This window comes from Mobula hypostoma, chromosome 1 (genome assembly GCF_963921235.1).
Source record: "Mobula hypostoma chromosome 1, sMobHyp1.1, whole genome shotgun sequence".
Taxonomy (NCBI): domain Eukaryota; kingdom Metazoa; phylum Chordata; class Chondrichthyes; order Myliobatiformes; family Myliobatidae; genus Mobula; species Mobula hypostoma.
This window is the reverse complement of record NC_086097.1, coordinates 113,695,192-113,713,324: the sequence shown is the minus strand read 5'-3', so window position 1 is coordinate 113,713,324 and position 18,133 is coordinate 113,695,192. Positions and strand designations below refer to the sequence as shown.

At 40.7% G+C, this 18,133-nt stretch overlaps 1 protein-coding gene across 1 annotated transcript in view; it reads left to right on the top strand.

Moving 5' to 3' along the window:
- Positions 1-15,047, top strand: part of LOC134350073 (brain and acute leukemia cytoplasmic protein-like) — a 36,115-nt gene extending 21,068 nt beyond the window's left edge. Inside the window, exon 3 of the mRNA XM_063055002.1 lies at positions 14,638-15,047. Within this exon, the coding sequence (XP_062911072.1) occupies positions 14,638-14,751 (114 nt within the window). The 3' untranslated portion in view covers positions 14,752-15,047. The remainder of the gene's footprint in view (positions 1-14,637) is intronic.
- Positions 15,048-18,133: the final 3,086 nt, after the last annotated feature.

The window sequence follows — 18,133 nt, the reverse complement described above, 5'->3', positions numbered from 1 at the left end:
TTTGTACAGGTCGTAGTTAAAATTATGCATGTTTGCTGCTGTCAGTAGTTATTTAATATTGCAAGAGTTCACCAGGATTGTGAAACATGTGCTGAAACACTAGCTAACCTGAAGGGCTCTGCACAAGTCATTTGCTGGCATGAGCACATTGCAGTATAGCATGGAGAACAAGCTTAAGGAGTTTTGCATTAGAAAGGCTACTATGGCTACTTACACATGAGAGCAAAAACAGATTAAGGGTATTGGCCTGAGATGTCACCTCTTTGTTTCTTTCCATTGATGCTGCCTGACCTCCTGAGTTCCTCCAGCATTTTGTGTGTGTTACTCTGCATTTCCAGCATCTGCAGAATGCCTTGTGTTAAAAATAGATTTCAGTCTCTTTGGCCTAAAGTCAGTAGATGGACAGAGAACATGGCAGTGCATGGTTTGAGGCTTACCCATTATGCTAAGTACTTCTTTTTGCTTGCAGATCAATGCCTTTTACCAAAATAAAAAGGGATTCCAGCTTTTAACATCCAGTTAATGAGCAAATCAAACAGGTTAATACACAATATGCAATCATCATGGCTTCTGCAACACCAGCAAAATTTATAACAGTTTAGCAAAGCTGATTTCATTTTCATATTGTTTCTTGCTAGAAAGCCAACATTTATTAAACATTCCCAGATATTGATAAAAATATGATGGTCTGTCTCCTCCTTAAACTCCTCCAGTCCCTCTAGTGAAGGTATGGCCACAATGTCGTTGTAAGAGCATTCTAGGATTTAGATTACAGATGATGAAATGGTATAAGTACATTTCCAAGACATAATGATGAATTACTTGAAGGGTGCCTTTAAATGAGGTGCTCGCAGGTGCTTGCTGCTCATCTCCTTCCCTTTGATAGTACAGGGAGTGCTTTTAGCTGGAGCAGCTAAAGATAGTGGACCAATGACACTGTCCTTGGGAACTCCTGCAGTAAAGTTCCAGGGCTGGGATGTTTGATCTCCAAGAAAACTCCTTTGTATGAGGTATGACTCAAAATATTGCAGTAATTTCTCTTTGATACATATTGACCAGTTTCATTTCGGGGTTCTTTATGTGGTACCAGATCAATTGCTACCTTGATATCACTGATATTTCTCTCAAATCATCTTTAGCTGACAGTGATTGGGTTTTCTTTAGATCAAGACTGGGTTGAAATCTGGAGTTAAGTGGGCCTAAAACTGCAATTAGGTTACTTGTTTCTTAATTTCCAGAGTTACTGACAACTTCTTCACTTTACTGATGAACGAGTCTAGAGATGGATTGGATTTGTTCATTTCTAATCCTATTGGATATTCAGCAACTCATTTTTTGTCCTGCTTGTTACACCGCTGGTGTTTAGGGCAGCAATGAAAGTCCTCCATCTCTGTCTGACCACGCAGTCACACACAGATATAGAAGGATTCTTCATTGTTGCTTCAGAAACAATTTTCTTTTGATCAGTCAGGGTTTTTAGCCCTGAGCTGAACCCCTAAACCTGGAAGACCAGTGGACCACTCTTAAATTTGCCTCTACCCTCTGACCTGTTTGGGATAGGTGACCCTGCCAAGAAACAAAGCACTAGGTCCTAATTGCAGCCAACAGCTCTCCAGGTCATTGAAGCATGCAAGCCTCCAAACCCTATGATAAGGTTATGGTCCGCTTGGCGGATTTGGCATTTCATAGAGATTATTTCATCCTGTGCTCCCTGGTCTTTCTCTACATCATGTGGTGTAAGTTGAGTAGCTACATTTGCAATGATTGGACTCTTGGACTGAGGATGTTGATGTAGCTAAGGCTGCAATTGCCTTAACTGACCTTTACACTCACATGGTGGACTCCCAAAACTGAGTTTGGATATCTCCTTGCTACCTTTTCTTCCTATTAGCTGTTCACTCGCCCACCGTTATTCATGACTAGGTGATGCAGAAGTGCGGAGTCTTGATCTGTTGGTTGCAGGTCATATTGTGACCACATCTTTATAATGGTTGTCACAATATGACCCACTGTATTTCAGTTATGTAAATGCTTAATTTCATTTAAAATCTACTTCATGAGTCTGTTTGCCCGACTCCCATGCCTATGCAATGCAACATGGAGGCCAGTGATGAGGAAGAGGTGAGGTACCACTGCTTCTGAATACCTCTTCCACCTGTGGGATTGAGTGTAAGATTGCTATGCTCATAACTGAGCTGAGGGGCTGGGTGTTCTATGTTATTGATGATGAATGTGCACAGACCCATTTACTTGAATAGTGTCTTCACCTTGATGGAAAAGGAAACTGCAGAGAAGTGGTTTGCATTTTCCCCTTCATTTTACACCATGTTTTTAGTTCATGTACAGAATGTATAGGTCCCCCTTGTTGACCTTTCACCAACTGACTTAGGTTAGGTAATTCACTACACAATTATTAATTAATTCAAAGATTGCTCGACTGCCCTCACTGCATGTGTCGACACAGCTACGCAGCGAGCTAAACAACTTACCAAAAATCGCCAGAGATGGAAGCTCCCTTTTAGGGTTTAAATGAGATTACTTCTGTGTGAAACTGCAGAGTTAAGTAAAATAGGTATTAAATTCAATACAGAATCATTGCACACAACAGATGTTAACCAAGGTAGTACATATATGTAAAATTCTATAACTATATAACAGTCAACATTGTGGTGCAAAGATAAACTTAAGCATAACACTTTATTAAAAATATATCTACTAAATGTTTACCAATATTACCAAAAACTTATGACTCACAGATATTGCTGTTTCAAGGGCAAATAGATTGGACAGAGAAGAATGTATTTCCACTGTGTGCTTCAAATCAGAATAAAAACTAACAGTGCACCAATTGATATAAAAAACCACCTTGTACAGAGGAAGTGATGTGCATACAGAATGAACTGCATCTCTAGAGGCCAGAACACTCCTCACATGGTATTCATAGGATGTCAAACTTAACTACTGAAACTAAGGGTCAAATGGAGTATTGTGTGCAGTTTTGGTCCCCTAATCTGAGGAAAGACATCCTTGCCATAGAGGGAGTACAAAGAAGGTTCACCAGATTGATTCCTGGGATGGCAGGACTTTCATATGAAGAAAGACTGGATGAACTGGGCTTGTACTCATTGGAATTTAGAAGATTGAGGGGGGGATCTGATTGAAACGTATAAAATCCTAAAGGGATTGGACAGGCTAGATGCAGGAAGATTGTTCCCGATGTTGGGGAAGTCCAGAACGAGGGGTCACAGTTTGAGGATAAAGGTGAAGCCTTTTAGGACCGAGATTAGGAAAAACTTCTTCACACAGAGAGTGGTGAATCTGTGGAATTCTCTGCCACAGGAAACAGTTGAGGCCAGTTCATTGGCTATATTTAAGAGGGAGTTAGATATGGCCCTTGTGGCTACGGGGATCAGGGGGTATGGAGGGAAGGCTGGGGCAGGGTTCTGAGTTGGATGATCAGCCATGATCATAATAAATGGCGGTGCAGGCTCGAAGGGCCGAATGGCCTACTCCTGCACCTATTTTCTATGTTTCTATGTTTCTATGATCATTTCACTGTCTTTGGCAAAAGGATATTCTCAGAGACTCATCTTGAAAACAGTCTTACTACACCAGGTTTAGCCATTCTCACTTTGAAAACACTGACTTGGATGACACTCTTTCTCGTGATGAGCAGAGAGGTGACATGATGTTTACACAGAATGATGATTGGGTGAGTTAGCTCTGGAGTGAGTTGTGCCTTTATATGTCCAATCACAAACAAGAGAAAATCTGCAGATGCTGGAAGTCCAAGCAACACACACAAAATGCTGGAGGAACTCAGTAGGCCAGGCATCTTTGGAAAAGAGTATAGTTGATGATCAGGGCCAACACCCTTCATCAGGACTGGAATAAAAGATGAGGAGTCAGAGTAAAGAAGGTGGGGACAGGGAGGAAGAAGTACAAGGTAATAGGTGAAACCAGGGAAGGGGTGAAGTAAAGAACAGGGAAGTTGGAAAGCTGGAAAAAGATACAGGGCTGGAGAAGGGTGAATCTAATAGTATAGGACAGAAGACCATGGAAGAAAGAAAAGGGGAGGAGCACCAGAGGGAGGTGATAGGCAGGTAAGAAGATAAGGTTAGGGGGGGAATGGGAATGAGGAATGGTGATGGGGTGGGCCATTACCAGAAGTTTGAAAAATCATTGTTCATGTCATTTGGTTGGAGGCTATCCAGACGGAATACAAGGTGTTGCTCCTCCAACCTGAGTGTGGCCACGTCGCGGCAATGGAGGAGGCCATGGACTCCGGCTGTTAGTGGCCCCTCAGAGTCAAGAAGGGGACAGAGAGCTTCGTTTTGCAAGAGGTTCCTACTTTGTGATGCACTGAACTTCTTCTACATAAACCTGTCTTTGAACAACAAGAAGGGTTCTAAACTTTGCCCAATTCAGTTGGTTGCTTACAAATGTGCCAGCCACTGTAAAGGAATGAGCAATCTGTGAGAAACGGACATTTGCTCTACTAAGCAACTTCCAGTTTGAAAAGATCTCAAAGTGCGCACTGCCAAGTTGGAGCAACGATAAATGAGTGGTGTTGGTCCATACTTGAGGACTTCTGCCTTAGGGTCAGCTAAGTCGAAAGTTTCCTGCTGACTGTGCACCAGCAAGAAATGCTGGACCATTTAACCATGAGAAGAGGGTGAGCCAATTAGCTTGGAACCCTCCTGTGGCATGATCATTATTGCCTCTTCAGTCTTGGTGCGAACTCATGCTGCAGATATGCTAGCTGTGGTTTTGCTTGAGCATTGCAAAGATGTGGTAGATGAGCCACATTCTGGCCTGACCCCTGAGTCCATCAATGGTAAGCATGAAATTGAGATGCAAGTAGAGAGCATATATAGAGACTACATTATACTGTCAAGGAAAAGCATGATGCTGAGGCTGTCTTAGCAGAGGCAAAAGCAGCAGTTGACTAAGACAGTTGTGAGTATATAATGGACCAGTCACAACTTGCATCCACAACAGCCAGTGCATCTTTCTAAAGAAAATGCACAAAAGCCTTTTGATTATGGAAAGACAATGCTTCCACCTTACAAGGAGTCGTCCACATCACTCAGCCAACATGTCTCTTATATAGTCTAAGTATCGACAGTCAAGGTCTACCAGCAGCAAAGACCGACAACATCCCAGTCTGCAGTTCTGCCAGAGCAAAAACCTCAGTCAAGAGTTGCTATTGGTGCTAATCCCATCTGGACTGACATGGACAGACTAAACTTCCTTTCATGCCAGGACACATCACCACAATGCTCCCATTCAAGAGCATCAGATGCATTAGGTTTGGCTTGGTATCTGGTTTGCCCGGACAGTCACAGCAGGACTAAAAGTGTTCAGCAACCAATCTGCCAGTGTCTGTTCTGGAAATCAAGCTTTCTCAATGCCATGGAATGATTAAGTCTCAAACCTAGCAAAGAGCTATATGTTCTGTAAGTGGCTTGATGGCGAATCATTGCAAAAATGCAAGAAGGGTTAGGGTGGTTCACATCGATAATCCAACTACGGGTTTACAAATGCTGTGGCAGAGGCTGGACAAATGTGGTGGCTCTCCAGAGGTAATTGAAGAACTTCTCTTCAGTAAATTTGATAATTTTACAAAGCTCTCACACAAAGAACTGTGAATGCTACAGGAGCTTGCAGATCTGTTGTCAGAACTTTAAGCCCCAAAAAATGAAAGTTACCTACTAGGACTGAGCTTCTTAGATACATCAAGAGGAATAAAGGCTATAGTGGGAAAGCTACCAAACAATATCCAAGTACTAAAGGTTTCAAGTATAAAATGAAGCATCATGCTTCCTATCCACCATTTTAATTCCTTATGGACGTCATCCGCCACCATGCCGAAATATGAAATTACCCTAGTTTCCTGCTCTCAACTTCTGGTAAAACTTCATTCAAAGAGAGGTCTCCAGCAAAAGTATGGAAAATTATCAGGATCAACAAAACTGTAGTAGAAAACTTCATTGTAAACCCCAATACAAATACCCTGTCCATAAGAAAAATCACCCCTTAAAGAAATGCAAAGGATTCAGAGATAAACCATTTACAGATCAAAGTTGTTTTCTTAAAGAGCACTCTATATGTTTCAAAAGTTGTGCTTCAATGGCACACTAAGCAAAAGACTGTAAAGCTATCATACACTCCGGAGTGCCACAGTGACCAGTACATATCAGCACTTCATTCATGGCCAGTACCTTGGGCTACTGCTGGTTCCAGCACTCCCACAGCAGAGCACAGTGGGGTGTCAGCTGCATCCATCTGATGCAGCTGCTTCCTCATGCAGAGGTATGCGGGGAAAGGCTTCCAAGCAAATCCTGCTCTAAAATATGTTTAGCCAGCATCTAACCAAAAGGACATGCTGAGCAAAAAATAAAGGCATATGTGATATTGGATGATGAGAGCATTATGTCTTTGGCAAAGTGAACATTCTTTGACATATTCAGTATTCAAATTCCCCATTTGCTCTAAAAACTTTTGAGCCGGCCGGTGGTGTAGTGGCATCCACACCAAACTTGGAGGTGAGTGGTCCTGGGTTCAAATACAGACAGCTCCTTGCACACTTTCTATCTATGTTGGGTTGAGCATCGAGCTAGCTACTCGGCCACATGAACAGAGCAATGGTCAGCACAATACACGTTGTGCCCAATGACTGGAGCTAGGTTGAGTCACAGTGGGTGAAGTCTGCAAGATCAGTCCACTGTCAGCATATTAAAGACTAATGTCCTGGAGAACATTAGCCCAAGTAATTTCAGTCCCTGTGAGAACAGAATCTGTATGAAAGAGAAGATTGTAGGTAACCAGACCAAGTGCCCTGACACACTGTACTTACCTCTGCTCAACCGGATTTAGGCAAGATTGTCTTCTATCACTCCGAAGATGATTATAGGCTGGCAACTTCTATCGAAGATGAGGTCTTCCTTCGAATCATGGACAGAGAGTTGAGCAAAGATGAGTCAAACATTTGGGTAGCTCCCCTTCCTTTCCAGTCTCCATAACAACCTCAACCAAACAACAGAGGGGCGGCCCTGATTCAGCTCATGTCCTTCAGTCACATATTGAGAGTGGAACTAGAAATGAAAGATCATTACATGGAGTTCATGGAGAGATTCTCCAGAAACAATCATGCAGTGTTAGCTCCTCCACCAGATCCCAACAAAGAAAACTGGTATTTCCCCAACTTCGGTATTTACCATCCCTAGAAACATGCACAAATAAGAATTGTCTTTGATTTACACACATTGTCAAAGACATAAATAATATGCTCTTGCGGTGTCCAGATCTCATTAGCAGTCTGTTCAGGGTCCTCATGTGCTTCAGAACTGAGTCCATTGCAGTGACGGAAGACATCCAACAAATGTTCTGCAGCTTCCTAGTGAGAGATCATCAAGAGGACCTCAGATTCTGTGGTGTCATGACTACCAACTGGACAATGAGATTCTGGAGTACCACATGAGAGTTGATGTATTGGTAACTGTCCCTCTACGGCTGTGGCAATCTATGGCCTTAAGAGGAGAGCTATCGGGAGAGAGAAAGAATTTGATACTGAAGCACAGAGGTACGTAGAAAGACATTTCTATGTTGATGACGGTCTTAAATCAATTTCTAGTGCAGAAGGAGCAGTCAGCATGATGAAAACAGCACCAGACAAGTTGGTGCAGTCCAATCTCAGACTGCATAAGATTGCATCCAAAAGTTCAGAGGTCATGCAATGTTTCCCATCAAAGATCTGGCCAAAGATCTTGTACAAGACCTCCCTCCTATGCAGCATCATCTGGACTTTGGATGGGACCTCATTAGCAACATCCTTACTTTCCAGGTCACTGATACTGAAAGACCCTTTGTGCATCTTGGCATGCTATTGACTATCAGTAGTCTATTTGACCCTCTGGGATTTGCTGCTCCAGTCAGTATCCAGGGATGTTTCATGTTAAGAGAGTTGACCTTAGACACTTGTGGATGAGATGTCCCACTCCCGAAACAGAGCAGTTGCAGCAGTGGTGTCCTTCCCTTCAGGATCTTAAAAGCTTCAAAAATCCAAGAACCTACCAAACATTTCCACTATCTATAGCCCATACGAAAGAGAACTGCAGCTTCTGCTTACCTGAAGGTCACAGGTGCTGTTGGATAGAGTGAAGGTGGATTCATCCTAGGTGAGGCAAAGCTTACTCCCAAGCCAGATCTCACTATACCAAGGCTTGAATTTGGTGCTGATGTTCTAGCAGTTGAGATGGCAGAGATAATATCCAATGATCTGGACACAGAACTAGACCATATCAAGTTTTTTTTACTGACAGCAAGATTGTGCTTGGTTATATACGTAACCCCCTCATGGGGCTCGTATACAAACATGGCTTGTTAGCTAGCTCTGCTAACAGCCACGTAACTCAGCGGGGAGCAGGCCACCTTTCATAAACAGTATATGACTTGGGTCTGTATGATTTGGGGTTCAACCAAAAAGGAACATCATGATGTTCTGATCAAAGAAACCTTGATTTGAGCGAATACCGTGTAAATGCTGCCCATACAGAATTGTTGGTCAACCAGAAATAACAGATTGTACACTCCATAAAATTATAAAGAAAATATATTTACAAATTTCAGCCTTAATAAACAGTTAATCAGAAAAAGAAAAGAAAAAGAAAGTAAAAGGGCCCATTACAGTCAAACCAGTCCAATGAGCATACTGGTGTCGTTTGTCCTCACACAGTGGACCCACAGTCTGCAGGAAAGTACATGCCACATTCCGAACTTCCCTTGAAGTCCAACTTAAACAAATTGACTCTTTCTCAGGAGTATTGGCCCTTCCTCCTAGGAGCCATTCATCTGCACAAAACGCCCCGTGCAATGGGGATGCTCCTTCCAACGGCACTCTACCCCATCTTCCCTTCTGTCCCACTCCACAGCTCCTGCCAAAAGCCCCCAAACCAGACTACTGTCCTTCAGAAAACTCTTCCCGTCAATCCTGATTGGCTGACTCACATTCCGAAGTTGAACCGCAGGGCTTCTTATCTTAGCCAAAATCAAAACATCTTCCAGCAGGACACTCTGCTTTTGCAGACAGATGTTGAAATGAAATACCTACAGCATAGCAATAGAAATCTTAACTAGGGCATTACACTTATTTAATGAAGCAACAAAATTCATGTATTATATTCATGATGTTGTCCATGTATTATATAGGTTTCAATGTATCAGGTGATAAACTCAGAAGAGCCAATGGAAATGTGCTCCCACTGATTACTACCCGGCTGTGCCTCTAGAGGCCAGACAATTGCATTTTCTTGTCTCCACACAAATATCAACGTAACTATGATGACCCCGGCTAACCACTTAAGTCATGAATTCTATTGTCCTCTTTGTATCAATGCTCACTCAGACCGCCTCTCCAATTTATAACACTGAAATAAGGGTTCTCCTGTTAGCCAATTGATCCTTTTTCCAGCCCCTGGCATGCACACCCTCCTTGCGATAGTTAGTCTCTGGAGGTTCTCACTGTTTTGCATCTGAAGCCCTTCATTGTTATTCTCTTTCCTTATCCGTTCAAAACGCTGTCTTTCAATTGCGTTGGCATTTGCCTGTCTGGCTAATGTGTATCAACTTTTCACTGGCTTTATTCCAAAGCAGCATCAATTCACTGCCCTTCTCACAAGTGACAACTTGGAATTAATGTCTCTTTGTTCTCCTTGAAACAAGGCAGTTCAACCAGATTAGTCAGTCGCTAGGCTTAGGTTACTCTCCGGTCATACACCGTCCTATTCATGAAGCTGCATGTTCTATCCTACCAAAGAACACCTGACGAATAATTTCTTATTCAAAATGATTTCATGTTCAGCAGATTGCAAACGTGGCATCATAGTGTCCACTTCTAAGTGCTTTGATTCAGCCATTCCTGAGCAGACACGGTTCACAGATTGGAGTTTCCAGAACAGTTTCACAGAATGGCAACCTCCATTCTTTCAACTACATGGCAAGAACATCGGCACTTGGTTTGTCTACTTCACTGTCCTTGACTCACTCCAGTCGGATTTTTTCTTCATGGACAACATCAAGGGTTCCATTCCTGAGAGATGTTCACAACCCAAACAGTTCACAACTCAGAAATGCAGCTGCCTGACAATATACATAAATACCAACGTAAGCTAACCATAGGCAATGTGTAGTTATACCACGGTATAAAACTCAGTCTTTCAGATATTGCTGCAGACTGAGCTCCCACACAGCAAAAGATACCATCTGCCCTCTGCAGCCAACAAATTCTTCTCCCAAGTGCTCATTTCAATCTACAGTCTGTATGTATAGGGCACCATGGTAGTGTAGTGGTTAGTACAATGTTACAGAAGGTCGGGGTGTTGGAGTTTGGAGTTCAGTTCTGGCGCTTTCTGTAAGGAGTTTGTATGTTCTCCCTGTGACCACGTGTGTTTCATCCAGGTGCGCTGATTTCCTCCCACAGTCCAAATACGTACTGGTTAGTAGGTTAATTGGTCATTGTAAGTGTTGGTACGTGGCCAAGTGGTTAAGGCATCCGTCTAGTGATCTGAAGGTCGCTAGTTTGAGCCTCAGCTGAGGCAACGTGTTGTGTCCTTGAGCAAGGCACTTAACCACACATTGCTCTACGACGACACCGGTGCCAAGCTATATCGGCCTTAGTGCCCTTCCCTTGGACAACTTTAGGGGAGACTTGCAGCATGGGCAACTGCCGGTCTTCCATACAACCTTGCCCAGGCCTGCGCCCTGGAAACCCTTCAAGGCGCAAATCCGTGGTCTCACGAGACTAACAGATGCCTATTAAAAAATTAAAAGGTCATTGCAAATTTTCCTGTGATTAGGCCAGGGTTAAAAGGGTGGGTTGCTGGTCAGCATGGTTCATTGGGCTGGAAGACCCTGTTCTGCACTGTATCTCTAAATAAATTAATTAATAAAGTATTAGTTTGCCATTCATGACCTGAGGAGGATTTGTAAGGGTATTTTAAGTAAATCACAAGAGATTCTGCAGGCACTGAAAATCCAGAGTAACACAGACAACGTGCTAAAGGAACTCAACAGGTCAAGGAGCATGTATGGAAAAGACCGAAGAGTCAACGTTTGGTCTCCAGACCCTTCATCAGGGCCCAAATCAGAAATGCAGCCCCGGCAATAAAAATAAGTAAAAGTCATCCGTTAGTCTTGCGAGACCATGGATCTGCGCCTGGAAAGTCTTCACTCTCCAGGGCGTAGGCCTGGGCAAGGTTGTATGGAAGAGCAGCAGTTGCCCATGCTGTAAGTCTCCCCTCTCCACGACACCGATGTTGTCTAGGGGAAGGGCATTAGGACCCCTACAGCTTAGCACCAGTGTCATCACAGAGCAATGTGTGATTAAGTGCCTTGCTCAAGGACACAACACGTTGCCTCAGCTGGGCTCGAACTCACGAACTTCAGATCGCTAGTCGAATGCCTTAACCACTTGGCCATGTGCCCACACATCCCTGGCAATATACTTAAAAACAAACGTAGGCCAACCTCAAGCAATAAGAAGTTATACTATTCATGTATACCAACATTTATTTAAATGATTTTTTCTTTAAATTTTTAGGAATTATTCAAATGTATTTATGCATGTGGCCAAGTGGTTAAGGCGTTCGCCTAGTGATCTCAAGGTCGCTGGTTTGAGCCTCAGCTGTGGCAGCGTGTTTGTGTCCTTGAGTAAGGCACTTAATTACACATTGCTGTAATATCTGTGCGAGGAGTGGCGCCCCACACAGACTTCCAATCTGCGCCTTGTGAGGCATGAAAATGCCCGACACAGGCCTCTCATGGTCTGAGTCAACATTCCTTCCTTCCTTCCTTCCTTCCTTCCTTCCTTCCTTCCTTCCTATTTAAGCAGTTTCCCATTGTTTCTGATCATTAAATCCAGTCCAGGGATAGATTCTCAGAACCTATTCCTTAATTCCACATCATCACTCTCAGACCTCATCTGGGAAAAGAATGGAGGAGGCTGGTTAACTCTCAAGGATTGCAGACACACTGAGAGGACCAAGGGATGACAGATGACCTTTATCTTTAATTTAGTAATTATATATTACGTGTAATTTCCAGCAAAAAATGCATTGTGAATGTGGCAATACAAAGAATTTGTGTTTAAGTTCCATTTACCTGCACAAGAAGTCTTTTGTAGTCAGAGGATGAGTAATTTTCAAGATTATTTGATTTTACTACCTTAGTTAGTGAAACAGTTTGTGCTAGGTGCAAACAACAATTCAGCAGCTCCAGCCCTATTCAAAATTAAACAAATTAAAATAAGTTCATACTTTTATGCCAAAATGACGATACCTACAGAAATCTGTCATGAAAGTAGTGATGAAATATGTTAGCTATCAACCTCAAAGGTTCAAATGTAAGTCATCAAAAAATACCACAAATTGTATTCTATTTTGCAATTGAGCTGCATGATTTGCTGTTGATTTGAAGCAGCATGTGTTTGCTCTCCTCAATGCCAATTTTTGCTGGACTAGCTTGTCAAAAACAGGGCTATAGTGAAGCTAAGGTAACTGTGGTCAGGCACTGGGCTGTTCCTGTACCAGCATCAGCCTGGCTGGCAATCGTTACAGAATGTGATGGAGGCTCGTTATGACAGGCAAACTGGAGTTCCAAAGTGTGAACTGGGCTAATCATGATTTTGATAGATAACAGGGCTCAATATTGAGTTTTGCATACACAACCAAGTTAATCTGGGCATTTAGCATAATAAAATATTTGTGTGGGGGATGGGCACACACTGGTGCTTATACAGGCTTCAGTGAATAATATAGAAACGCTGTTACCTCCCCCCCGCCAGACTTATCAAAAACCATTCTCACCTCCATAACAATATCTTACATTGTTCCAAGCTCTCTGCCAACATGACTGGGATCTCTATGGCTCTATATTGTCCCTACAGTCGGTGAAATTGTGTGGATAATAAATTGTGCAGGGTTGTTTTTGGATATTGACTGATGTAGAGCTGAACTGAGAGGTAGCAGATGGAGTCTACTTCTCAAATGTGTGAAGTGATTCACTTTTGCAAGGTCGAATTTGAAGGCAGGATTCTTGGCAGTGAGGAGGAATAAGGGGATCTAAGGGTCCACGTCCGTAGTTCCTTCAAAGTTGCCATAGGATGATTAAGAAGACGAATGGTGTGTTGGTCTTCATTAGTTGGGGTACTGAGTTCAAGAGCCACAAGGTAATGTTGGAAATCTATAAAACCCTGGTTAGACCACACTTGGAGTATTGTGTTCAGATCTCGTTGACTCATTATAGGAAGGATGTGAAAGCTTTAGATTGGGTGAAGAAGAGATTTACCAGGATATTGGCTAGACTACAGGGCATGTCTCATGAAGGTAGGTTGAACGAGCTAGGGCTTTACTCTTTGGCATGAAGGAGGATGAGAGGTGACTTGATAAAGACGTGCAAGATGATGAGGATATCCAGAGACTTCTTCCCAGGGTAGAAATGGCTATGTTAGGAACCACTGTTCTTTTTAAATATTACTTTTTATAAAATTTGTGCTTTTTAACAAACTCATGTACTTTTCACAGTATGAGGTAGTTCATCCCCATTTACCGGCAGAAAGCAGTACAGCAGCTAAACTAACGGTTTATCACCTTTCTCATTTTTCATTGGCTAAGTATGAGCACATTACCCATGTGATGTAATTGATTTAATTATGTAGCCTATTAACTAGTTTGTTCTTATCTAAGGACTTTCATATCTTATCTATAAAAGTGGATTTTTCAGAACTGCCATCTTTGCTTCTTTTATATTTATATTCTTAGCATCATTTTTCAGCTCTTTATTTAGTTTGCTTATGTTTGTTTGTACTTTAAAATAAACTGAAATCTTAGAAGTAAGGCTACTCATCACTCTTGACTCCTGGAAGAGCCCTAAAGATCTGAATATAAACAAAGATCCAGCAGTTAATACCAGGGGGCATAATTTTAAGGTGATTGGAGGGAAGTATGGGGGTGGGGGAGGGGGCAAGCCAGAGGTAAGTTCTATATACAGAGAGTGGTGGGTGCGTGGAATGCCCTGCCTGGGATGGTGGTAGAGGCAGATACATTAGGGGCATTTTAGAAACTCTTACATAGGCACATGGATGATAGGTAAATGGTGGGTACTGTAGGTGGGAAGGGTTAGATTGATCTTAGAGTAGGTTTAAAGGGTTGGCACAAGATTGTGATCCAAATGGCTTCTACTGTGCTGTAATGTTATATATTCTATGTACACTTGACAAACTACAGTGAGTTACAGCATATAGTCAAGTTAATAAGGCCCAGTCAAAATTGAGTCAGTTTCCTGTTGATAGGAATGGTTTATTATTTCACCTGTAGGTCACCTAATCCAAGACTGGTGTTGAACTCTACCTTCTGATTCCATAGATTTTGCAAATTCTTCAACTAGATAATGAAGGCTTATAACATATTCTTAGACAAACATTTTCTTCAAAATATTATCAGTATGAATGTCAAGTCTATCAAAACGTTGGACAGTCTTTGGTCAGCTTCCAACATTTTTAGCATATCTTTTCTGCTCCATATTGTAACCTGATTTTCTTAATTTCTTGTGAATTTAACCTTTTTTTTTCTACTTATATAGAAAAAAAAACAGGAGACCAAGAAAGTATTAGCAAAAGAAGTTAACGTTCATGTCACCAAAAGCATCTGTTCAATTGAGTCAGAAGAAAGAAAATTAGAAAACTTTGTGAAGTAACAATCAATTTAACCAGGATCTTACAGGAAAAAATCAATGCTGTTTGCACTTTACAGAAGTTCCTTTGCCAGACTTGAAGAAGACTTGAAGAAACAGAATGCTTAAAAGCTGTCAAAGTTGTGCTGTGCCTTGAGAACCAATATCTGAAGATTCATCCAATGACTAGATCTTCAAAAAAAAAAGAGTTGTAATCAATAAGCCAAAATATATGTATGATTTAACTGGAATTCTGAATACACTTAACATCAAAGTAATCTGAAATATGCATGTAGGTTTTCTTATAAAACTATTGCAGATGGATAATTTTACACTAATTATAAAGAACACTTCATTTCTTAGTAATCTGGATTGTTGTTCTTAAGTTCTTTAAAACATTTTTGCTTATTCTTCATTGCTTTTCTGTTGCCCAGGTACATAACATTCCATTTTCATGATTAGAACCAATTGCAACAGATTCCACTCCATAAAGTTGGTATTGCCCCTCAGAACTGTAAAATAATTATACCACAGTATCTTCTGTTCCATCTGGTTCGTCCTCCAAAATTATGTTAGTATCTTCTTCTCTTTGACATAACAGTTAATGCCCATGACTTGATGTTTCACAAGCAGCACGGTGGTATAAAAATGATTGAATGGGCATTGTCAGTAACTCTGTACGACTTCTCTATGAAGTACAGGGTTTATCACAAGTCCTCCTGAATCAGAATACCTTGCCATCATCCAACATTCCATAGGTAAGGCTTCCAGTGGAAATGCACAATTTGCCCATCATGTGGCAAAGTGGTTTTAATACAAATTATGTCATTTAGCAAAATGAGATTTCTTAACTCTTTCACACTTTGTTTCTGTATCCTACTGTCCTGTTACTCATGAATTCATTGTACTGTGTGTGTTATTTGGCTTCATGTCATTAACTTTGTTAGAATCGTAAGGATTTTGACTGTTGAATTTACTCCCCTTCACTCTAGAAAGTGTCTGATGTTGAAGTGCACATGGAAAGTGTCACAGACATCAGATGACATTTAGTATCTCACACAAGGATGTAAGACTCTGATGTGCATCTCATATATGTGAAATGATCTATTATAAACCAATCCATAACATTAAGCATCTCCATCACATTGTACTATGATCTGTAATCCAACGTAAACAGTTCCTTTTTTTAATGTTTCCTTATCTTTCAACAAAATATTTTATTGAACCATCAATACTAAGCACAACACTAATCCACATTTCTGTAGTTTTCATTGCAAATAACTGGATATCAGTTAAACTAGAGTCATAATCATAGAGCATGACAGAGTGGAAATGGGTACTTTGGCCCATCTAGTCAATGCTGGTCTGTTGTTATGCCTAGTCCCATTGATTCACACCTGGACCATAGCCCTCCATACCCCTGCCATCCATGTACTAATACAAACTTCTCTTAAATGTTGCAATTGAACTCGTATCCACCACTTCCACTGGCAGCTCATTCTACACTCGCACCATCCTCTGAGTGAAGAAGATCCCACTCAGGTTCCCCATAAATATTTCATCTAGCTTTGACCTTTCCAGGGATATAAAGATAAATTATAATACTTCATTTGGAACAAATATCAAATAACGGGTTTTGTTTGGAAATCTCAAATCTACATTAAGTATTACATACTTAAGACATCAAAGAGAGGTAGTTCAGGCATTTGTTTAAAACATTCCTGCTCCATGAAACACCATCCAACAAAATAAATACTTTATCTGCAAACATTTGCAGCTTAGCTTTCTTTTTCTGAATTAATGTGAAACACCTAAAATTGGTCAAACTTTTAAGGAATTTCCAAGATAAGGTCTGGTCAGTAGAAATTTTAATCTCTTTTTTTTTACTTTTATTTTGGAAGTTAGGCTCATCCAAAAAAAAGGTTCATGTTCCCAGATTGAATTACTCGCCACAGCAGGTTTCTACTAATTTTGCCCTTATGTGGGGTTTCAAAGGGAGTCTTTAAGTTATATTTGTTTAGGTAGAAGAGCATTCATTGGCATCATTTAAAAACTCCAATCTATTCAAAAAATCATTTTCAACATATTGACTACCAAACAGCAAAAATTACATATAGTTCCTTATAGCTGCTAAATTGATTTGAGCAATTCAAAATATGTTTACTCAGAGGAGATTAATTATAAATTCTTACCAAAAATGTTCATTTTTATTAGAAATCATCTTTCAGCTGTATTAAGAAACTATGCCATTCCCATACTTTTGAACACAAGAAAAATATAACCAGTCATGTTTTTTAAAATACTAGCTCAACGTGCTAGGAAATGAAGTTTATTTTAAATCATGCGACAAAATTCATACATTTGGACTGTACACTTGCACTATTTTGAACATGTGTTGAATTGTACATTAAACCCAATGTGGAAAAATAATCAATATTTTATTTGAAAGAAATACACAATCTGTGGCTACCTTATTAGGTTCCTCCTGTACCCAATAAAGTAGCCATTGAGTGCATGTTTGTGGTTTTCTGCCACTGTAGCAGATTCATTTCAAGATTTAATGTGTTGTGCTTTCAGAGGTGCTCCACTGCACACCACTGTTGTAACACATGGTTATTCGAGTTACAGTAACCTTCCTGTCAACTTCAACCAGTCTGGCAATCTCCTCTGACCTCTCTCATTAACAAGGTGTTTTTTAATCCCCCCACAGAACTGCTACTCGCTGGATGTGTTTTTTTTTGGGGTTTTTTGCACCATTCTTTGTAAATTCTAGAGACCTAAAATCCCAGGAAATTAGCGGTTTCTGAGATACACAAATCTGTCACCAACAATCTTCCTATTCTAATGTTTGGTCTGAACAACAACTGAACCTCTTGACCATGTCTGCATGCTTTTATGCACCGAGTTGCTGCAACATGATTGGCAAATTAGATACTTGCATTAATGTGCATGTGTACAAGTGTACCTAATAAAGTTGCCAGTGAGTGTATATGTAATTTTGAATGTGTTATGAATTAGCATAGATCAGTGGTATAACTCCCCGTTATCATCATCAAACACATTTATAATATGCACTGATGCAGTGCCCATGAATGCTAATACCTAATTTTGCAAGAGCACTTTGATAATACATTGGACATATTTTATTTAATACATTAAGAAGATTGTCCTATTTCTTTCTGCATTGTTTAAGGACCATATATTTGAAGATGAATTTTGAATCTCAGTTAGGAAAGGTTGTCTATAAATGATCACTTAAATCATCTACATATGTAGTTTTATTAACTTGTTTCAATTTTTAATGGAAGTAGAATGTCTATTAAAAAGAGAACAGCCATGTAATTGGCCTATTGAATCATAACATAACTGGAAAACAGCATTAAGATGTCCTTAAGGTGGTTAGAAA